Source organism: Monomorium pharaonis, chromosome 3 (genome assembly GCF_013373865.1).
Source record: "Monomorium pharaonis isolate MP-MQ-018 chromosome 3, ASM1337386v2, whole genome shotgun sequence".
Classification (NCBI taxonomy): Eukaryota; Metazoa; Arthropoda; class Insecta; order Hymenoptera; family Formicidae; genus Monomorium; species Monomorium pharaonis.
Window position 1 is genome coordinate 12,909,962 of NC_050469.1, and position 24,157 is coordinate 12,934,118.

General features: G+C 47.8%; 1 protein-coding gene across 3 annotated transcripts in view; it reads left to right on the forward strand.

Annotated features, from left to right (window-relative positions):
- The window catches only part of LOC105839139 (MAGUK p55 subfamily member 5-A), a 68,424-nt gene that overhangs the window by 18,989 nt on the left and 25,278 nt on the right, over positions 1-24,157 (forward strand). For all 3 annotated transcript variants that reach the window (XM_012685222.3, XM_012685223.3, XM_036284013.1), the window contains exons 6-8: positions 1,176-1,261; positions 1,821-1,974; positions 3,798-3,982. In XM_012685222.3, coding sequence (XP_012540676.1) covers positions 1,176-1,261; positions 1,821-1,974; positions 3,798-3,982 — 425 coding nt within the window. The remainder of the gene's footprint in view (positions 1-1,175; positions 1,262-1,820; positions 1,975-3,797; positions 3,983-24,157) is intronic.

A 24,157-nucleotide genomic window follows, 5' to 3' on the forward strand; every position in this document is an offset into this window, starting at 1 on the left:
GTAATACTCCCACTCTCTTTGTCGCCTTCTTTCTTTCTCCCACCCTGTTTTTTTTTTTTTTTTTTTTTTTAACCAGCGCGTAATCCGAATAAATGCTGGAAGGTGCTAGAATAAGAGACCTCCGGTTAATTTGTGGGCGATGGCGGCGCCATTTGGAAAATTGGCCATTTTGACGCGTCAGTTCTTCCACGACATTGGTGTCGGAATTGATATTACAATGCGCTGTACAAGACGCTTAAGACGTTTCAGGTTGATGAGGCTTTCATTAAACTGCAACGTCGTCTACACGTAATCTACGTCGAGATCAACGTGTATACATGGCGCTTTAAAGTTACAGCCCAACTCGCGAGATTTTGCTGTATAAATATAGATGAACTGAAATTTCAGTGATATAATAATACTGTGCAAGCGGTAACAATATTTACACTGAAGATAAGAGTAAACCATGGGGAGATTATTTACAGAGATTACTTTATTTCCTTTTAAATTATTTTACTCTCGACGATACTTTCGGCAAGAAAAGAAACGTTTGGCACTGCCGTCGTTATATTTGAAGAAAGGGTTTAAAAAAAGAGTCATCATTCGTTTTTGCGATGTCATCGCGCTCCACCTCTACGGAGCGGGACATTCGTCGCTAAGCATTATTAATCGGTTTTACTTGTGTAATATGCGTGATTTCGACGAAATTATTTTTTATCACTCTATAGTTGAGACAAATTGGTTTGTTACGAGAATTAAGTTCCTTAAAATTAATATAAGACGACGTAGGCGAGTCGCGGATTTTACACGCGTTGTAAATAGAGATAAACAAGGGGATTATATTTTGCCCAGATATGCGGAAGCACGTGCGGCAAAAATGAAGTGAAACTGCGCGATCAGCCATTTTTCATAAAGCTAAATTGAATATTACGACTACTGTCGCGTGATTGCAATAACTTTCCATTCGATCAAATTTTCAATCATCGCATCCAAATAAAATAAAAAAAATTGCAATCACGGTGGAATTTATTATTTTTGTCGCGAATGTAGATGTTTTGTAAAATTCGCATGCAGCGTGCGGTGCGGTATTACTGAAATAAAGGCGGCTGCTAATTTCCAGATTAATTCCCATCGGGAATAAAAATCCAGTGAAAATCACGCGTGTTATTTGGAGCCTGTCTTTGCCATTGTTTCAGATAAACGATGCGGTAGCGTCCACGAGCGAAGACTCCACTTCGAAAGACGTGTCGAATGGCCAAATCACGGTTACCTTGGCGGACAAGTAAGTAATTTTTCCTCTCTTTATTAAACATTCTTTTTTCTTTACACACAAGTTTGTTGCCCCATGACGCGATACGAAGCGTTGACGATGGCGTGCGACTTCACGTGAAATTTTTGCTCTTAAGTTTATCGGTCAACGGCAGAAATCTCGAGGTCCACAGGTGCCTCGGGATCGATTAAAAATAATTTGTGCCGGTAAACATGGTAGGTCGATGTCGCTTTGCAGACGAGATACTTGTAATTAATTTCCGAAGGAAACTTAATATCCTCTGGGATGTTCCTGTCAAGGCATAATAAACCAGCAGCGTCTGTGTTGTAGCCGGGAAAATGTATGCAGTATACGCCTATAGGAAGCATCGCTGCAGGCCGGATGTGACAAATTGCGATTGTCGTGATTGATATCCTTTCACAATGCCGGCGCGTTCGCGCGGCGCATTTTTGTTTTGTACAATAGGGAAAGTCGCGAAGAACATTTTCTATTTTATAGTTATTACTTATCGGTGGCTGATCGATTAATTTGATTGTCACAGCTTAATTCATCCCTATCTCAATTGTTTCAGGGAATTGGGGCCGAATGCTTTCTCCACCAAACTTAGCAACGGTACGATTCCCAAAGGATTAAGAAAAGAGGCGGAAATCCGGGTGGAAAACATCTCGCAGGAGCGAAGGGGGACTTTGGAAAAGCAACCCAGCTACGAAGAGCCGAATCTCTTGGTAACGTAAACTTACAATTTTCTTTAGACATGTTAGAAATACAAGAAGAAAAAAATTGTATTTGAGTAAATTAGCCTTTTAAAAGGATTATGTAAATATATTTAAAAGGATATATTGTAAATATATTTACGCTTTAATTAGTGGTGGAGATGATTAAAGAGATGAATTAAAAAGACATTAATTTGAATACAAAGTAGCATCCGTGTATAATATTAAATTATTAAATATATAATTAAATTTTCGCATTGGCTTTTGAAACATAAATAAATCGGGAAAGTACGTACATGTAATGCAAATACGTTATATAATGTTCAGTACACATACAACACACACACAATATTACAATTGTAGATTTTCCCCTCATATTTTTTCCAACACTACGTTATGTCGGCACTAATCACTCGTCGCTTGCATAAGCAACATCCGTTGAATTTCTTAAGTAATTATTAAACAGTTTCCGGAATAGCAAATAGCCATCGGTAGTTTATCACGCTTAATTCCCAACATTAGGCATGTTAATGGGGAGGCTCTTTACGAGGCTCGTGGGCCACCGTTATTTATTATTCTGTGAAATGTCGTTTCTCTGAATTAAAGAGCTGAGCAACAATCACGGAACTTTTTTTTATAAATTCTTTCTTACGTCTATGTACAAATGAAAATTATCAGAGTCTGTTTATTGAACAATCTGCATACGTAACGTTTCATCATTGATCATCATTAATCAGTTATGGAAATGTGAATTCTATCAATTGAATACAGGAGACAGTAGCTTGTTGTTACAAGAGGCAAGCATTGCATTCCGTTTATATGTTTATAACGAGAGAAACAATGGAAAATTTCTAACAAAATATTTTTATATTATAAATATTATGTCATAAATTTACATCATTTACTTATTCAAAGTACTATTACTTAATCTCAAATATTATTTAAATCAAACAAGTACAATGAAGAAAGGAAAACCGTTTCAAAATTTTAAATTGACGTTCTTCAGCTTAAGAAAGCATTTAACAATAAGTCACATGTTATGAGTTAAAAGAAAAGTTTTTAAATATAGATCATTATCATGGGATATATTGATTGATATTTGAGGCATGCTTAACTCACGCGCGAGTGAAAAGTGTGTGAACATTAAATTGTAACTTAACTCTGACAAAACACTTTGTATTTTAATATTTCTATATTGAAGTAAGCTACATTTAACATAGTTTAATTTGTTTTTTGTAACAGCATTTTGTTATTTGATCATCACAAAATAACGTTGGAAAATACGATGTTTATCAAAAAATACATATTTGCGGTTTTTTATCTCGATTACGTTTTCCATTTAATGTGGTATTTGTTGTGTAGGCAAACTTAAATCGTGAATATGTCAATTTATCTCGCTTTTGGAACAAGCTGACTACAATGCAGCATATTCATATTTCACTTATTACAAAGAAATTATACAAAATATACCGAATATTATTCCCGACGTGAAAATATGGAAGAAAAGCTTTCTCTTTATTACATTATTGCAATTTAATCGCAATAATTAGTTGTTTAAAATGTCGAATGCCAAAGCTGTGAAAACGAGCTTCGGTTTTTTCTTATACACAGGTCAATCAGATATTATTACTTTGCTTTAAATTGAGTTTTTAAAAAGAGCAGCGGAATCTTTATCAATTTACGAAGACATTTAAAGTTAAACGAAACGTCCGGGTAAACTCAAGGAGAAATCCGCCGCAGACTAATCGACGTGCCCGTAAATAAAATGAAGTGCGGTAAACCCAAGGGGTCCCGTGTGCCAACTCATAAAGACGTAAACTCCGTTTGCTCGACAGCAACCGGTGCAGACCGGAAGAATCGGGGAACGGCGCTCGAGCAGCCCTTTCCAAAATGGTCGGACAGAAGTGCTGATTGGCGAACCGGAGGGCGGCCCGAGGTCGCCGCGGGGATCGACGTCTTCGGCGGTGAACGACGGCAATTTCCTGAATCCACCGGACGACCGAGACGAACCAATTTGCAGGTAAGTACGGTTAAACCGTTGAGCACGAGGGTGAACTTTTATGCATGTTCTCCGGATCCCCCTGATCAGCTCGTTGCCAATTGTATCGTTGTTTACGTCGAGCACTTCTATGAGTAACGTCTGTACACGGTATTATCCGACGCTTAACCCCGTTAAACGATGGTCATCCCGGTCGTCTCTATAGCCCAATATAAAAGTTTTTTATCTGCCACTCTCGGGGAACGCTCGTTAATTATTACCGTTTACTTATTCGGCCGCGAAATTGGTCCGCCGATTCAACAGGGTGAACGTGCGAGTTCAATGAGAGGACTTCAAGGATGTGGGTATATGATTTAGTGCAGGCGAGACATACTTCTTTAATAGCCGCCTCGAGTGATCGTATATTCCTAATCGGGAATTGTGATTTTAACGTTATCTATTCCAAGCACACGTCTCCTCAAGAGACAATTGTCTAATGAAGAGAGCGGCCCAAGTGGAGTGGTTCTTGGATCTATATTGAATCACTTGTGGATCCCCGCGTTCTCTGCTTTACCACGGATAGCGGAGCATAAATTCAGCCGATGTCCGCTGGATGTCGCCGTCAACGTACTTAGTGCGATCTTTTAAAACTCCCGGAGGGAGGACCGAACGATCCGCATGCACACTCGTGCGGGCTTGGCGAATCCGTAGCAACCGTAGCCCAACAACGCACACCCGCCGACCCACACAGTCACACGCGTGCGTGCGTTTTTTTGCGAGCGCAATAAACATTTGTGGGAAAGCAAGATGCAATTTCATTCAAGAATAACAAAAAGGAGTAAGAACAAACTTTATACACCACGCGGATGGAGCGAGATAACGAAGGCCAAAGCTCATTTTTTTACTTACATCCTTTAATTAAAGATTTTTTTTTTTGTAACTGGCTAGGAGGAGTCTCGGAAGGAGTTAAGAAGTTAGGCAACGCGAGAAAAAGAGAAGAATAAAGTACCACGACACGGTTTCATCCGGCGGATCTTTCTTTTTTCCATTTAGCAATGCGATATTTCTCGACGCTACGTCTAATGCAAGTCCGTTCTTGTCGGTTGTCACATTAGCATGGCGACATTGTTAGACATCGTTACGTAAAATCATCACGCGAAATGTATTACGATAAGGTCCACGTTACTCACGCCATTAAAATTTTCTTAACGCAAAACTCTATTGCCGTATACAGAAATATCTGATTTTTATTTTAATAAACGATTTCAAGTTTCACCCCGGAATGAAATTGGCGTTCTGCGTTTCAGCATTAGAAAAGGACTTTTAAAAAGTGAATTTATTTTACCCGCCGCGCTCACGGCGATAACTTCCAATTCCGAAGGATTTGGAGGAGAAGTACGTTTTAACTTGACGCGAAAATGTGACCGATTATTCGATCGGCAGCACGGGCGGGTGAACTAATCTGAAATGCGCCCTGGAAGAGCGCGACGAGGTTCGCGATCAAAGTGGAATCGATTCCGCGTAGAGAGTCGCATCTCCGGTCGATCGACAGATCAAATACGCCCCCCTCTCTCTCTCTCTCTCTCTCACACACACACACACACAGATGGAGATGGTCCGCTGGAATCTGCGGCGCGACTCGAGCACCGCTCCGAAGTGCAGGCTCACTCGACTCGGAGTCACTTCGCCGGTATTTCACGCTCGCGACACACCCACCTGAGTCGGTGTGAGTGCAGCCTAAACAATGCGTTTTCCAGCTCCTCGGTATGCAGCTCCTCACTGACAGAGCTCCCTGCTGATCCCTCCTTCTCTCTTCTTTTCTTCTTTCGCTGAATTTCGCGCTCCCTTCCTCCTTTTCTCGCCCCATCTCCTCTCTTCTCTCTCTCTCTCTCTCTCTTTCTCTGTTTTTCGTCGTAGCCTCTCACTTTCTCTCCTCTTTCTCTCTTCTCTCCTTTCGCGCATTCTAACGTGACACGAAAGGCATAAGGACTCGCGCTCGAGGGGGAAGCGAGGGACTTCTTCAAGTGCGTCGACTCGGCACGAGAGTAGCTCTGGTACTCACGGTGTTCGTATGCGAGCGCCTCTAATTTTGCGCCGAATGAAGACATTCCGTTCTATCGCGATTTTTTTCAAAATTTTAGTCTCACGATTAACGTACACTTTTTGTATGAGAAGCGTATTATTTCGCGCTCGATGCTTCAGGAACTGTTTTGCTAACGGCTATAAGAGTCCGTCTTCGTATTCATCTTCTTGTTCAGTTTTTTCTCCCTTTTCTTCTTCTTCTTCGCTTCTCTTAGATGCCTCGACGTACAAATCTTTTGCAAATTCCGCCGCGCAGCCAGTTCCTGTTGTTTGGCGCTCTCTCTCTCGCATTGTCTCTTAATTCTCTAACTTAATAAACTGTGGATCATGCATCCGCCTCGACCGAGGTTTGTCCCCGGCTCAAGAGATTAATATTGTGCCCCGCGACACACAGTGCGCGTCACGGCGAGCGGCGCTGCGGGGACGGGGGATAGACAATAATTAACACCGCAGATTATTAACGGCGTGAGGAAAGTTTAATGCCGTTGTAACGAGACGCGTGTTCGGACTCGTCCGAAATGACCGGGACACCGTGAATTTATTCATGAGTCCGGGATGTCCAGGTGCGTCGCTCAGGTGCGAATGAATGCGCCCCATTGACCGCGGAGCATTTTTAACGAGAGAGACGCCGCCCAGTGAATGGTCCGAAAATGAAACGCGCGAAACGCGTCCACCGGTCCTCGTAGGCCAGAGCCCGCGCCGATCCTTTCGTGGAGGAGGTCCATCCCGTTCTCCTTCTTTGAAACGTCGAGATCGCGATCGTGTCATCCCCGCACCCTCCCGCACGAATGCCCCAGTTTTCCCGCTTCAAAGCAAGATGCATCTCATGCGCGACACGTCCTAAAAGCCCGTAGTTATTGCGGCTAACGCATTTTTTGGCACGCGTACAGAATTCCATTTGCGGAAGCCAGTTTTTTGCATTAGTATACATCGCAACGACCCAAATTGCAATCCTCGCGCTTTTTCCGCCGGAGCCCCCTTTTTTCCGGATCGCGCGATCGATATCCTCCCTCCTCCCCCCCCTCCCCGTGTGACATTTTTGCGATAGAATCTTATCGCTTGTTTACCGCTGTTAAAGAATGCTCAACGATAAAAAAATTGGAAGAAATAAAAATGTATGTATATATACAACTTCGCAGAGAAGAATAATTGATCGAAGCTGTTACATTATAGTACAGTTGCAAGGCTTCTCAATTTCAAAAGTCTAATTTTTAACACACTAAATTCACCGAGCAAATAACTTTTTTTTTTTAGCGTTAATAATACCGTTCGGTCTCGCGTAATTTCACGTCCGTTATCCGAGTTACCGATATCGATTCGCTCCTTCCTAATCGATATCGTCGGTGCCGGCGACTGCGTTTATGTTTATGCGCGTCCGGTTGGAACGGTGACATTTTTTCACGTCGTAGCGGCATTTGCATCGAACGGCTCACAACCGACAGCGATTGCCTTACAAGAGACGAACGTATATCGCGATCTGATATGAACGTCACCTTCGTCGACGTGTCGCATTAAATCGGAATATCATGCGCAGAACCTAACTAATTTGATTTGTATCTTGTTTGCGAAAATAGATAGGAAACATTTTAATAATTGAATTTCGTGGATATTTTAATTTACTCGATTCGGCAAAAGTTTCATATACAAAATTGTATTTCAACAATTTGGTTACCGCGCCGTAATCTCAAATTAATTTGCGAGATGTCGATCGCGCGGGGTTTTAAAAATAATCCATGCAGCTTGAAATCCGTTCCGCGAGTTAATTAAAAAAAAAAAACAACTATTTAGCTGGAAGCGTTGCGTATAAGCCCGACAATCTGATCCGCGCGCGAAAATCTTCGCGAACGGCGCGGGCGCGGCGCGGTGTTTTCTCCACCGGGATTCCCCGCGAGAAATAAAAAGACGGATGACAATTTTCGCGCGCGTACGTGCGGGACGCGCGGCCGATTTGCGCGGCCGCGAACGTAGCAGAGGCCCGGAGAAAGAGGCGATCAGATTCGAGGCGCATTCCCGCGATCGAACGTGTTTTCCTGACGCAGCTCCGCGCGCTTACACGTCAGTCGATCCCCGTCTCGTTACAGCGCGCGCGTTCTCCACGGTGCTGGGTATCGCGGCTCCGCTGTGTGTGACACAGCCACGGAATACCGATTGCTCACTCTCCCATGGCGTTTCCTGTTCCGACCACGTATATCCCGTTTTCGAAATAAAAAAAAAAAAGCATACAGATGAAGAGAAATGCGTGCGGCCGCGCGGAAGGAGGAAGAGGACAGCGACGAGTTGTCGCGCGGGAAGGTGGAACAGCGAGAGAGATGGAGGCGAGCCGAGGGGTGGGAGAGGGTGCAGGGAGGAGGATATAGGTGGTGCAATGTGTGTGGACGATGAGGATCGGCGACGTTGTATATATGTACCGACGACACGCCTGCTGCCCATTGTTCACGTCTAGCGCATTATGCGCATCATTCATGGCCTTTTACGCCGAGCCTCGCGTCAAGTTCATGCTAATTCTCTCTCTCTCTCTCTCTCTCTGTATCTCTATTTCACTCCGTGAGTTAATCTGGAGTCAGACAGATTCCACACGAGGAAAGGCTTTTGGAGGACTGGGCTCTCGACCTCGCACAGAGGACAGTCTCAAATCCCCGCCGAAGGAGACGCGCTGTAGTCCTTTATTCGAGCGAAACGCGGATCGATAGCGTTTCAGTTAGCGAGTGAAACGTTTCTTCTTAAGCTCCAGAAGATGTAAATATAGCGCCGGATTTATATTTTCCTTTCAATTCGCGCGATTTTAATTGGGACCTCCTTTAGCAGAACCTGAATCTTACATTTAATTACTAAAGGCATTTTAATCGAATATCGAATAGTCGCGATATTCTCCTTCCTAATTAAATGCAGGAAGTAAAATAAAATTAACATATGAAGATGTTTCGATATATTTTTGACATTCTTAGAATTATTTGGAGAATGAAATTTTTTTGAGAAATAACGTTTGTTCATTTCTTCTTTTCTCCTCTCTCTCTCTCTCTCTTTTCTATTTTCAAAGAGGAACGTTCAGAATTGAATTTTCCTCAATAATTGTATACATTATTTATGGTCTTTTACACATCACGACGTACTTACGTGCAGGCACAGGTACACGCATTTTTGAACGCTACGCCGTTTTTGCGCCTCCGGGAAGGCAATAACTCCGTGCGAGTTCCTCCGACTACGAGCCGCTCTTCTGGAAGAGAGATCGGCTGCACAATTTATGGCGATTTAGGTCGGTTACGTTAGCCGCGGATAGCTCGGAGATATGCGTTTCTTTAAATATCGCAAAACTTAAAGGCGAGCTACGCAGCGCGGGACGCGCGCAATAAAGTGCACGGTTAAGACAATAATGCCGTAATCTACCATCTTTCTTTATTTAGGGTACACGTTACAATGGCACCGCGTGCACGCGCGCTCGGTCGCTTCTGCCTGACCTACTATCGATACAATGACACAGAAAGTAAAAAGGATACGCTATTATTTCGTATTTGCAGAAATCTATCAACAATTTGAAAGCAGACGAATAGCGGATGCGGAGCTGCTGCATTATGAACGGGCATAGTGTCGGGAGATTAATCCAATTTTAACTTTGCATTTGCGATCGCGCGTGGAAAGCCAACGCAGCTCGATGAAATTTTAACGTCGTTAAATAATGAGCTGCATATACACGGGATTAAATTAGATTGGACGTTTAACTTGCTCGTGAAGGGAAAGTAAAACGCGCCGACGAGTTCTTTCTGTTGTTCTTACCCCTCCACCCCCGCCCCGCCCAGACGCATCGCGCCTCTTGTACAACTCCCGCCGCTCGAGAACGATTTCCACGGGAACGTAGCAGATGTACCTGAGACATTTGATAGTTCTCTCGTGCTCCCGCACCTATTCTACGAGCGTAAGATCATCACCGTCGCGAAAGGAAGCAGCGGGCGCTCGTTAATTCCGTAAAAACACGCCGCGCGCCGACGATCGAATAATATTGTCCCATGGAAATTGTCGTTGGTTTTGCTCAGGAGAGGACGGCGTCGGCGGAAAGAGGGGGGGGGGGGGAGAGAAAAAAAACGGATTCTGTGTTCTAGAACCGTCATTGATGGAAAGTGTTTGGAAGGAAAGCGTCCGGTTTAACCGTTCGCACCCACTTGCCTATAGCTGGCGTCGCGACGCGAGAGAGGAGAGCACTCGTTTTAAAACGCGATACTCGAGATCCCACGCGTCGCACGTCGCTCAATTGAAATATATGTAGATAAAATAGAGATGCCGCACGCGGCGCCGTATCGCGTTACGTCGACTCGTATGTCGTTAACCACACCGCATTACGCGTGTTAGTCGTATGGGTGCATAGCGACTGCATTGCGGTTACGTGTATAATTAATTAATACGAGGGAGAGAAGACGCTGAAGAGAGAAAGGGAGAGAGAGAGAGAGAGAGGAGAGGGGGGAGTAAAGACACATTGTTTCGAGAAAGAGAGACGCGTCTGAAGGTGTGTTATCTTATCGCGCGTAAAGATTGCTTAACTGTTAACGGGGATGCAGTTATCTCGAAATGTTTTCCCGTAAGATCACAGAAATACCTGAACTCGTTTGTTATATTCTCTCTCTCTCTCTCTTTTTTTTTTTTTTTACGCAACCGCCTCGATCGTTTCGTCGCAATCTCCGGCTCTACGGCGGAAGCTCGCGCTGGATGGATTTTACCGACGTTGTAATGGGAGAAGTTATACGTAGAGCGAGATTGATTTATTATTTACCTTTAATAACGGCGGCAAATTGTAGAATAATTTTATCAGTATTTGCAATTTAATTCACGGAACACGACGCAGCGTGAGTTTATTCGACATGATAATGGCGCGGGGCCCTGTCTGAATTATGCACACACTTTCTCGCTGTGAAACAGCTGTAAACAGTTCCGTAAACAGCTCCGTGTACAGTCGCCTGTTGCGACACCATCGACATCTCGAGTGTAAACGCGAACGCGCGTAAATCGTCTTCGTCGTCCAATCCTGTCGTAAATCTCGGGACTGTTAGACGCGACGTTACTCCATCATTTTCACTGAGCTCTTATACATACGGGTGCGGGGCGTAGCGATTTCGTTCTCGAGACGAATTGATTTTACGTTTTCCACTCGGGGTGGCCCGCCACCGCTGGAGTTAGAATCGTGAGAGGGGGGGGAGGGGAGGGGAGAGAAAAAACTGGGCGACAGCAAACAGACAAACATACCACCGGCATGTCTCGCGAAATTTGATAAAAATGTTACGTGTTGTCGGAACTACACGCGCGTTACGCCTTTCAGCGCTTCTAGTCGAATTAATTTCTCGGGAACCGAATGAAAAACAAATTGCATCTCGCATACACGTCGTAGATACGGTAAAGGTGATCACTCTGACGCGCGCGTCGATTAAGTCGCCGAGCGAATCGGCTGATCCGCATCCGAAATATCCCGCCCCGGAATATAGACCCGCGAAGGAGACGAGGAACCGCATGACCTACATCGGTGAGGATCGTATCGGATCCAATCATATTCGTAACTTATCGCCCCGGCGACCTATTTACGCCCTTATCGCCAATCCTCGAATGGAGAAAAGCGGCGATGATTCTGGAAATAGCAGCCGGACAATGGCGGCTTACGGCGGCGAAGGGAGACGAGTCGCAGACGGAAACCACTCTCGGCACCCGATCATCGCGGGGGGCAGTCGAACTTCGCTTCCAACCAAGAAGTTGCAGTCGAGCAGTTGCGCGGTGCAGTTTGTAGAACGCTGTGAGTTTCCACTCTCGCGATTGTGCGTCGCGACGTAAACGGACGGAGGGGGGGGGGAGGGGAGTTTCGCTCTCGAGGCCCCGAGTTTAAAGGCTGTTTATCAGATAAACCGAAAATACGACGGGGAAAACTTTAAATGGGTGGATGCGACCCGGTCGTAGGTTCCCTCTCGGGAAATAAAATTGTTCGAAGAGGGATTGAATTCGTCGCGAAAATACAATTTCTCTTCCCCCCTCCCCTCCGTCTTTGTCCTTCGCGCAGCGATGTGCGACCGCCGCGAAATTTATTGTCGCTCGTGGAATAACATTCATCGAAATCATCTCTCTTCCGGTACATTTATTATTCCGGCGCACCAAGTGTACCCGTCGCGTAAGCAGGGTGTCGTCTTTCGTCGTGCGCTGTCTCTAATTTTTCGCTTTGCGATGCGCTACGACGTCGCCTGAAAATCGTCCGCTGAGACGTCGTCGGCGAGAAATTCGGCCCAAAGTTCGACGTCCAAAGTGCAGAGTGTGTGTGTGTGTGTAAGTTCCTCTCGAAACGCGGAAACGTATAACGTGCGGGGTTAATCTAAAAAACCGCGCGCGGGTAAAAAGCTGCACGCGAGTCGCGCGGGGGGGGGGGAGGGGTGGCGAATAATGGGGCTCCGCGGCCGTTGACGGGAACGGTCGTTAATCAAGCCGATTAATTGAGCACCGCGGCCGCGCGGATGCCTCGCCTCGTGGAAAACGGTACTTTAAATACATAGCATAGCCTACCGATCCCGGCGATATAACGAGGCACCGCAGCACAACGCAACGAGGTATCTGGGAAATGGAGCATTTCGCCGATGCATCGCGTTTCCTCTGCCGTTGCCGCCGCCGCCGCCGCCGCGGCGGCGAGCGAGCGAGCGCGATGATGATAGTCGCGGCAATCGTGTACGTATACATCAGCCGTCACGTACAATTGCAATAATAACGCCGTGGGGTAATGTCAGATCGAACGATGACCCGACGTTGTTTACGTTGACCTTTTTGTACGCTTCGGGACTCGAATCGTAATTGATTTTCCGCGCGTAACGCAACTGCGATACAGTTCAATCGCGTCAGACACATCGGGGGCCCCTTTCATCTTTCTCCCGTTATTTAAATAGCGAGAGATTATAAAGCGGCGGATATCCCGCTTCGAGGCACTTGCAAATTAAGTTCAGAAGGAGAGAAAGAAAAGGTTGGGTTTTTTTTTTTTATATCCGACAGAAACAAAGGGAATTAAAGGAACCAAATCGGTGACCGAGTGAGATTTTAGACGAAGCTAAAATGTGAAAAGTGCTTGAGGTTATTTCTGGGATTGGAAATTATTAATTTGCCTTTATAAGCTGTGGAAGGAAGATTATTAATGTGCATTGCACGTGGAAGACGATGATATGCGTCAGGTCGATTTCGATTTCACCTGGAGCGCCTTTTGGCGTGACGTTCTCATTGTCCTCCACTTAGGTACGAATCGGGGTTAAGCATTTTTTTTTTTTTCGCCTTTTACGCAGTCCGCTCACATATCGCGCCATGAGAGCCACTGACCTCACTGTCAAGGTTGGGACCACGGCGCTAATTGAAAGTTCATTACAGCGTCTATACCGTTCTTTGGCATAAACTCAAATCCAATCAACAGCGCGCGCGTATACGGTACATCGATGTGTAATTGCTCAAGCACATTCCCGTAATGAATTCCGTGTTCCACTTAGTTCCGGCTATTGCTCTCGCTATTTCGCTAATTCACCCGCGTCGCCCGCTGTCCACAGAAAGTATAGTGGGATATACCGAGGTTGTTCTATGCCCGTACACGCGGAGATTGCAATCAGCTCATCGCGACCGCACGAAATCCGAACAAGCCCCTTCGCACTTTCGAGCCACGCCGGTCGCCCGCGCCTCGGCTCTCGGAAAGTTAACGGAGTTAACGATCGGCCGACATGTTGATAAAAATGTAGCGGCGAGATTATTCGCGGAGGAAACATTTGACGAATTAATACCGGCTTTCCGCACGGAATATATATAACGATATTTTGCGCTGCATACGGTTCTCTAAGGGCACTAATTGGATCTCCCAGTACAAAGATTTATTTTTATTACGGGGTCTCGTGAAACGTCTCGTGTAACAAAAAGAATCATCATTTACAACAGATAGTTTAAGAAGATTAATGTGCCTCGCAAAGGACAATGAGATTACGAATAACGAGCGCTGCATTAAGATGTAATAATAAAGTTGACAAATACGAGCGTAATTACCTTAATGAGATTTGGCTCGGTGCGGGGCAAAAAATTTTCGCGCCACCCAAAGTGAACTTTGAATACAATTTGCAGAGTTCACGAAATTTGTGACGCGGGAGTTTCTCTACTTCAAACGACATTGTCACTTCTCGGGCTCGGGGATAATTCCGATTGCACGTTTTCTAGCCACCTTTTCACGACTGCGAATAACATGTGAAGAAGATAAAAACTTGAGATTAAAAACTTCAATCTTCTCTTTATACACGTACTGTAAAAATGTTATGTAAAACAACTACGATGGTAGATATTTTTACTTGCGTACTGGAAAATTTTTTGTTTAAACGCGCGAAAATTTACAACCATTACAGTGGGTTTTCAAGTTACCCAACTACCACCGGTTGTGATTTTTACGCGAACCTTTTTTGCGGTGCGCGTAATAAGGCGCTGCGAGGCAAGGGAAAAAATATTCTTTATTCATTTTCGTGGCGACGAACGCGATATCCCAGCGCAACTTCTCGCGTTCAGCATCGCCGAAGGCCGGTCGTGGAATTTAAGAGAGTTTCGTCTGCGCGTTCTCTCGTAGCGACCTTCACAATGGAAGCGTTCAGGGGAAAAGCCGGGAGCCCCGGGCAGAGGATTACCTGCCGCCGCTATTTGCTCGTACCTGACGTACCATTGTCGGACCTGGGATTCCGCCCGCCCCTCCCCCCTCTCCCCCTTTCCTCGCCGCCTCAAACTTTCTCAAGAATTCCGTGATGCACGCGGCGCGCCGTCGTGCATAGCTGCGTCGTCGTCCCGATACGCATCGCCGTAATCGTTAAGTGCACGGTCGGACCGTGTTTGGGACCCGACCGCCTCCCTCTCCTATTACTCCAGGTAGGGTGGGTCCACCGATACATGTGTGCGTGCGTGCGTGCGTGTGCTCGCACCTGCGTTTCCTGTCGCTCGGCCGCGGATCGTGAACGCCCGCGCACCTGACGCACCGGAAGACTCGTCGCTGACGCGAGAGACTCACGGCCCATTTCTTTCTACAAAACAGAAATGCCAAGTCGCGAACACGGGACATCCTCGGGTGGAACGAGGTGAAGGGACGAAAGGGAAGGAAGAGGAGGGGGGGGGGAGGGGAAACGACGTCCCCGATTAGGAGAGCGCGGCTAATCGGGGAGGAAGAAAAAAGTGAATTTCCCGTGTTTTCGCTTCCGCCGCTTCGCTCGTTTTGTTTACCAATAAGTTGTTTGTCCTTCTTCTTGATGGCCGGCGCTTACTCGTATTGGCCGCTCGAAAGCACGGTCGAACGGACGGACTCTCGCGCAAGAGAGTCGTCGCGCTTTAATTCCTGCGATTTTCATGGGCGTATATGGGACGTGTCATAGATAAGAGGAGCGCGACGGACTCCCAGAAGAGCGCCGGAGGGACGTTACAAAGTGCCTTTGCGAAAAAGTTCTCTCTCTCTCGTCTTACGCTCCCTCTGTCACGAGAAAGTAGATTTTATGACACGGCGAAAGAATCGCCGGTGACGGGGGGGAGGGAGAGGGGTAACGATTTTTCATCCGCTCGATCAGAAAAGCGAGGGCCCGCGCGGGAGCGCTTTTACCCCTTTCAAAAGGACCTCAATTACCGCCGAGGGAATACCCCCCCCCCTCCCCGACGCCGTCGAGGCTGCCGCTTTGAGAGAATCGCACCGTCATTCCTCGTCGTCGTCACCTGCCGCGTAATCGCATCTCGCGCGCGCTTTGTGGGACGCGCGAGGAACGCGCGCCGCGCACGCTGGAATTACCGCCGGCAGATCAATGAGTTTTTAGGTCAAGGATCGGATATAGTTAGCCGATTCTATTACGGCGGACGGGAGCTGGCTGGCTGGCTAGGTTAGCTGGCTATAGCTAGCGAGACGTAGAGTTTCGCTCGCTCCCCGACTCCTCCCGCGATGTCACGCGGTCGTCGTCGCCAGCCCTCGCGAAAATCTCCTACGTGTTCGATCCTGCCGATTGTCGATCGTCCGCGATATCTCGATATCTCGACTGGAGCGCAACGCGCGCTTATAAACGTACCCACACCGTCGTCACGGTCGATTCGATTTCCGCACCGAACGCGTGTGTCTGACGTCACGACGTGATGTCCCGTGACGTCGCGGGGCGAGACTGGCGGATGATGCGTCACGCTCGAGGAAGATTGTATCGGCGCGCGAGAAACGTGAAGCCGATCGTCGTCGTGTCCTCCTCGTCGTCCCGTGAAAAGGCGTTGCGTGGTGCGCGCGCGAGAGAGAGAAAGGGACGGTTCTCTCTTTCTCTCTCTCTTGCCGGCTGTCTCCTTTATTTGCCGCAAGTGACTCATCGAAGGGGTTGTCTATCGCGTGTGTAATCGAGCACATGTTAACTCCCGGGGGTGCCGCCTCCCCCCCCCTCCCCCCTGCGCCGCGTGCACGCGCGTATACACGTATTCGCGGCTCGAATAAAGCGCCTCAGGTGCAACGCACGCGCGCACGCACACGCGTTACGCGCCGCGCTGATACGTACGCATTCGGTATAAATAGATGATAATACGACATACGATACCCGAGACCGCGCTTTGCGAACGCGACAGCATAGGGGAGGAAAGTATCCGGGCGAGTTTAATTCGGCGAGTCGATCGATACAGATGGAGAAATCTGAAATATATTTGACATTTATTTTTCGTATGACATTTATATTTCTGCTTCGGTTATCTTAAGGATTCTCAAGGAGGGCCAAACTATCTCTCTCTCTCTCTCCTCGCGGACAGATTTTCAGTTAATATCGAATTAAATTCCCCTCCCCCTCTCCGTCCCGTAACACACGTCTTTCGATTATAAAGTGGAAGTGAAGTTATTTCTCACATTTAGTTAATAGACACGGCGGAAAGGAGGAAGCCCGTACCTCTAAACAGTGCCATCCCTCTGGGATTAAACGAGGCGATAAATCCGGACGTCGCGCATTTATGCATGAAACAATCGGGCCGGAGTACCGGGCGCGCGCTCCGAAATTCGTCGTCGTCGTCTCTACCTCGAGACGGGCGACGCGTTATCGCGACTACTCGTCGCGCGCGTATTATGCGCACGCACGAATGGCATCGCGCCTTATTACACGCGCACTTGCGCGTACGTGCGTACCTACAATATACGTGTATGTACACGTACGTGGCAAGGCGAGCCGCTTCGAGATAAGCTCTCGATATCAAAACGCCAACGCACCGATAAGGCGCATTCCAGCCGCGGCGCACAGTTGTACGCGCGCGCGCGGCGCCCGTCGTCGTTATCGTCGTCGTCGTCGCCGTCGTCGTCGTTGACTCTTTTTCCTTTTTTTTTTTTTTCCGCGCTCGTCTCCCGCGCCGGTCACCTTTTACACGCACGCGGTGGTTCCGCGCAATCCGCGCGCGTCATCGATAACTTTTTTCCCCGATAGATCTCATCCGCCCGCACCTCCTCCTCCTCACCGGCGGCGGCGGGCGCGGCGCCATGGCGATGTGGATCGACCTGAACCGGGCGTGTGACCCGTGCAAGGCATGCTGGGCATGCCTCGCTCCGCGGCTCCGTGGCGGAGTTTCCATTCTTTGCAGGTAAAACGGCGTACGTACGGTGACGAGAGAGAGAGAGAGAGAGAAAGGAATTCACGTGATCGCAATTCGAATAATTAAACCCGTCGCTCTCCCGGAGATAGCGAGGGAAGAAATTCATCTCTCCAGCGGGACGAACAACGTTCCTGTCGTCGATTGATCTTCGTGTCGATTTCACGTCGTAATGCCAGAATTAATGGGACACGGTCGCCTAACTTAGCCCACGCGTTTGATCGATACATCGCGATTAGTTCACGCTTTTGTTTCCCCGAATCGCATCGAATATGACTCATTCGATTTCTCACGGACGATAATCACGCGCACGGATTTCAATTTCATTAAAGTTTCGACGGGCCCCGAACGCCTCGTTGAAGTTTAAGAATGTTAAGTTAAAGATCGCCGATGAATATCTGAGCTATTAATATCGCAAACTTCCCGTCCTTCTCTTCCCACCCATCCCCTCCCCGCGCTCCGCGTTCGTATCTTCCGACGATATCGTCGGCGGGCATGGCGCCTTGACAAACCGCGATGTTTGCGAGCGCAATAAATTTTCACGCATTAGCCGATTTAATTAAAGTGTCGCCCGTGCGGACGCGCGCGCGCGCCGGGTGCATTTTCATGGCGTTGCCGCAGTAACTGTATATCCGCTAATATCCCTTCGTAGATTAAGTGAGATTGTATAAAACGTCGGACGGGCGTGCACGGCGAGCACAGGCCGGGCCCCGTTCTTCCCGCTACACTTCCGCTTCCGTTTCCTCGGCTATATTAACGTTGTTGTACGCCTGGCAATCCGCCGGCAGACAAGGGTCGATTGTTTCGCGATTTCTTCTACCTGCGCCCGCAAACGTCAAAGAGAGACGACGGTAATCCGAAAAAAAAGCACTCGCCCCCTTTGCTTCCCCCTTCTCTCGAGCTCTTTGCGGACGGTTGAAAAAATCTCGGATGGCCGGTGCATGACTTTTCCTAAATTCGTGCCTTTCGACCGACGTCACGGATCCTCAGAGGGGTACGGTTGGAGAGAAGTCGGATATTAAACGGAACTATTTGCGCCGGAAACAGAGCGCCTCTTCCTACAAAGCGGTCTAACGTTACCGTACGTCCCCTTTGAAACCACGCGCTGTATACGTTAGTAAAATAAAACATTAATAACGCAATGGGACGTAAAGATGAAACTTTAAAGGGGACACTCCGGAAAGTACCGTTATTACCAGTGCCATATAGTACGAAAGTTGAACGAGGCGAACGCAGTTATCCTGGATCACCCTGTACGTAGAGTCGATACACTGATTCCTTGGATCGACCAACCGTAAAACCATCAAAAGGATACGCTCGCTGCAATATCGCGAATTGAAGCTCAGTCAATACTGAGGACCGTCAGAAGATTAAAGCACATCGGATAATACACAAAAAGAAAATTAGTACCAATTCACAACGATCACTGTCTCACATGTAAGCAGGAATATAAAGTCTCCTTTGAAGAGCTAATAATCTCATAATTTCAGCAAAGTATTTATTTCAATATTATAATAGTCATCTAAAGAATATGACGATAATATTTTTAAAAAAATTATAATCTTGGTTTGAAGATATTGTAATTCGAGTATTTTTTCCTCGTGACAATTATTTTTAAGTAAAAAAACAAATATATATTTTTTGTGAACAAATTATATCTGTTCAAGACCATCAAATTTCTTAAAGATAATTTTATATTTTTGCCATACACGTGTGAGATAATAAATGTAGATTTGGGACTAATTTTTTTCTGCGTACGTATCCGGCGGTTATCTCGGTTGGTGTTTCAAGATTACGCGTCAAATTTATTTTTCCGCTTCTTCAGCGACAAGCGGCAGCTCGCCGTTGACTCCAGATGCGTAATACAAGGGGGAAAAATATGCGAATTAGTCGTCCATTAGGTCCTCTCGTGAAGGACGCTAATGATCCCCGGTACACGATTCGAATTTAGCGGGACGGCCGTATATATTGGAGCTTTCTTTCGGGCGTCAGTTTCTTTCTGCGCCGGTCGCTGGACCACCTACGAGTGCAAACGAGCGACCGTCCCGCTACGCCTACCATTACCGAGAACCTCGGGGTCCTCGGCGACGGAACCACTTGAGACGAAAAGATATTAGGTACGGATTTAGGGGATTCCGTAGCCACGCGGGGCGACTTCTGGACGACGAATTCCCGAGACGCGAATCTGGTTTCACTCGAGGGAAAGAACCCGCGGAGGGGGGGGGGGAGGACCATTGTCCTTCGGACGCCCATAAAGTACCCGGTCGGATCTCGTAACTCGAGTCCTCGAGTGTGCGCACATGTTGCCGACGGGGGTAGGTATGTGACGTCGTCCGCGCGGCCTGAAATTTTCGAAACGCGCCAGAAGCGCGCGGTGTAGAATTCGCCTCTCTCGGGACCGACCGCCGACAAAGGGCGGGCGCTTTGCCGCTGCTCTCGGCCTCAAAAATCGACACGCTGTGAAACGCAAAACGCCCGGAGTCGCCGCGCGCGGCGTAATGCGGTTTGTAATAGTGACCTCACACATATGTACGCAACCGTTGCCCGTTATAAAGAGGCGTAGCCGGGTATGCCCCTCTCGCGCCGAAAGGTAAAAGTCAATTCGGTATCGCGGTTGACGCTGCGCCCGCGGGTTCGACGACCCGGGGGGAATCGGTAGGCAAACAGTATCGATAGTTGAGTTAATCTGTCCGGACGGGCGCGACGAATGCGCTCCTGACGGTCAACACTGTCTGACAATGTCTATATGTCGATCGATATGATTGAACCGCGCGAGTTTTACACCCGTGTCGATCGACCGTGTTCTCGATGTCGATCCGAAAAGAGATGTTTGCTTTAAGAGGTTTTGAACGATTTCACTTAATTCGAGAGGAATCCAGCAGCCCTAATGTAAATTGACTCCTAAATGCGCATCGTCGAAAAAATTTCTTTTTAGATGTCCTTCACCATATATAATGGCAAATTACTGACAATTTTGGATCCCGTAGCACAATAGAAAACTTGCTAAAATTTATGGAGAATGCGAGCTGCGCACCCCTTTTTTTTTTTAGTATGCACGGATATGCCTGTTATTAAGAGCTGGCTAAGGTACAGGTAGATTCTTTGCACATGTCTTCTGAGAAAGCATAATGGGACTATTCAGAATGAACCCAGAGAATAGCGCCATGCTTGGACTACACCACACATCGGATTCAATCATCCCCCCCCCTCCTTCTCCTCTTCCCTTCGTGGGCCATGCTCTTTTGTCTTATGCAAACCACATTGCGCCGGCATGCAACGTACGCTTTCTGGTTTCGAAAAGATTGGAAAGGTGCCAGGAAAGAGCGTATACGAAAAGAAAAATGAGCGCGACGATGTGACCGAACCGCGAAAGAAAAGGAACTCTATCATTAATTCTGACACAGATAGCGTGGGTAAAACAACCCAAACGAAAGGAGATAATAGTACGACCTGCTCGGTTACTCGCTCGATAAACGAATGTCCGAGCGACGCCGAGGAAAGATGCCTTCTTCACCTCGTCATCTTCTTGTTTCCTTCTGAGAGCTATTGCAGCTATTCTTATATCCGTATGAATAAATGAGTAACATTTGCTTTGCGAATCAAGACATATCTCGTTTTAAGGAAACGACCTGGCGAGAAAGCTTTAGAATTTCCGCATATTTTGGTACACGTCCTAGATCCGCCAAGTCACCTTTTATCCACGGATACTTTAACCGATTTGGAATCGCGTTTTTCTGCGTAAGAACGTAAAAGAATCGATGGCTCGGGGGACGATTAAAGGTATATTTCTGACGTATCAATTTTAAAAGTATAAACAGAGGATGCGGCGAATTCTTCAATGAATCCCTTTTCCGGTAGACATAACAGATCCATAAGATAATTCAAAGATTATACAACGACACTTGATAGAAAATTGAAAACGCAACAAATGATGATTTCCTTTGACATTTTCGTTTAGCTGAAATTCGAACTGATTGAAGGATTTATATATAGAAGGCAACGTGCCAGATATGTAGGGCGTCCTCTTTATTAACACCGAGCTGGCGATTAATCAATCAAATCATCGCCGAATCATCGACCCGCATGTGGCGGCAGATACTGGACAATGACGATTGTGCCGTTTACATGGTCATCGGTGTACTCTGGTTTCCCTCGTCTCCAAATCATTGAATTCCTCGACTTTAGAATTATGTAATTCTAGTCTAGCATGTCGCGAATGTGATCGATCGTCTTCGCGAAGCTCTGCGCGTCAGGCAAGTTGCTCACCGAACGACATTTCGGCTTGTGACGACTCGAATCGCGGCGAGCACGTGTGCAGGCGGACGTAATGGAAAGCCCTTTAGCGCAACCAATAAATATTTCCGCGGTCGAAGTTAATCCAAATGCGCGTTCGGCATCACGGCACAGCTCCGAGAGTAATGAGAGTTGCGCAATGATCCGAAGGGGGGAAAGGGTAGAGGGGATGGGGAAGGGACGGATACGCATTCTGTTTCATTTGACGCGACATACATTCATCAGCGGATCGGACAAAGCCAGCGCGGATCATCCTCCCCCCTCCGCCGCGGACAATAAAATTACAGACAAAAATCTGCACACAATATCAAGGTGCCTCACGATCTACCACTCGGCATCCTGTATCCGATGGTGGATCGAGTGGCCTCATCCATTTGCGGCCTCAATCACGAGTGCGGCACTTAACGCGTATCCATGCCGCTCCTATTGAAATGTTATATATTTAACGTTATATCGATCTGCTACGTGTCAAAAGTGAGAACGCGGGATTTTCACTCAGACCCGGGCTTAATATACCCGCCGTCAAAGTTAAACTCGTTACAATTATTACAATCGAATATGATTTACTGCACGAGAGTTTTGATGGATCGTTCCCGGGGGAATAATTTAATCGCGCGGGCAGATTGATTTTTTCCAATTAACACGACTGCTTGAAAACATGCAGGTATGTACGAATCGTCGCCGAGAGTCATCGGACACGCCGTGGATTCTGATCTCCGCGTTATCCGCGACGCCATCGCTCCTTTTTCTCGCGCGGGAGAAACGCTTAGGGCGCGGAGCGTTCGGGAAGCAAGGTCGGATTGATAATCGTGAGAAAGCGATGAAAACGATCGTCGGATCAGCTGAGAGAGCGTCGAAATACCACGCGAACGGGCGCGATCGCAGCGAATGTCTCGCTTATACCTATGCGCGATACGCGCGCGAGAGTGCGTGCGTGTGCGTCCACGCACACTTTTACTTCGCGCGGAGCGGTGGCGAAGGGGGTTGATGGGGAGGGGGAGGGGGAGGAGGAGGAGGAGGAAGAGGAGGAAAGAGCAAGAGACTTCAATGCTGGGGCCATGTGATCGCCATGGCGGTGGAGAGTGTTCTTGCGGTCTCAGATTGAGCGAGTGCACAATGAATGAGAGAGAGAGAAGAGGAATGTAAATGGGAAAGGAGAGAAGGAAAGAGACGAAGAGGCCGAGGGAGGAGAGGTCCAAATTCGTCCGGACGAAAGACAGCCGGAGGATGACGTTTTACTGAGACGGGCAGAGATCCGGAGACAGGAATGCAGGCCGAGTCGAGAGGTGGAGGAGAGCGATAAAGCGATGACGAGAGGAACGGAGTAAGAGAACGACAAGAGCCGAAAATGGGAAAAAGAACGGAGCACGACGCGAGAGGGAGAGAAAGACAGAGGATCACGGCGAGGTGGGAGGGGGAATCGGAGGAAGCGAGGGGGGAGATTCGAATGCCGCGAGACAGAAAGAGACATTCGCGGTTGAACCGGTGAACAGTTGGAGGGGGAGGGGAGAAGAAAAGTGGATAGAGTGGGAGCGAGGTAAGGCAGGAACGCGCAGCTGGAAGGTGAGCGTTGGGGAGATGGTTGGTGGAGAAGAAGGGGGTACACTGGAGAAGGAGAGAGACGAACAATATGTACAAGAGAGAGAGAGAGAGAGAGAGATAGGGAGACTGAAGAGGGGGGAGAGAGCTGAACAGGTAGAAGAGTGAGAGAGAAAGAGACAGGGAGAGAGAGATGGACGGAGAGAGGAAAAACGAGAAGGGGGCACCGGCTGGCTTGGGCTCTCTCGGGGTAAAGCGAAGCCAACAAACTCACGTCAGTCCGAAGCCGGAGAGACGCTCGTCCTCTCCTCGTGCGTACTCCGTACTCCGTTTTTTTTTTCCGCCACGTACACGACACGTACGTTCTTTTTCTCTTCCCCCCTCCCCCCGCCGAGAACCGCCGTGAACATCCACACCCCCGTTCGTCCAATCTCGAGGACGCGCGGGAGGGGGGTAAGCATCGCGACGTCGAAGGTCGAGGAAAGGGGACCGCAATCGACGCGGATTCCTTCCCGCGGATTCAAGCGGATTGTCGCGGGTGCGCGCGCGTGTGTGTGTATGTCTGTGTGTGTGTGTAAGGGGGACCGCGATCCGCGGTCGGGGTTGAAGCGGTGCGCGAGCTCGAACCGGGGGGCGTGAACCGGGCGCAATTAAGGCGGTTAACGGAGTCGGGAATATCTGTCCGCTGGCACGGCGGGCCAAAACCGGTACGAGCGTTCT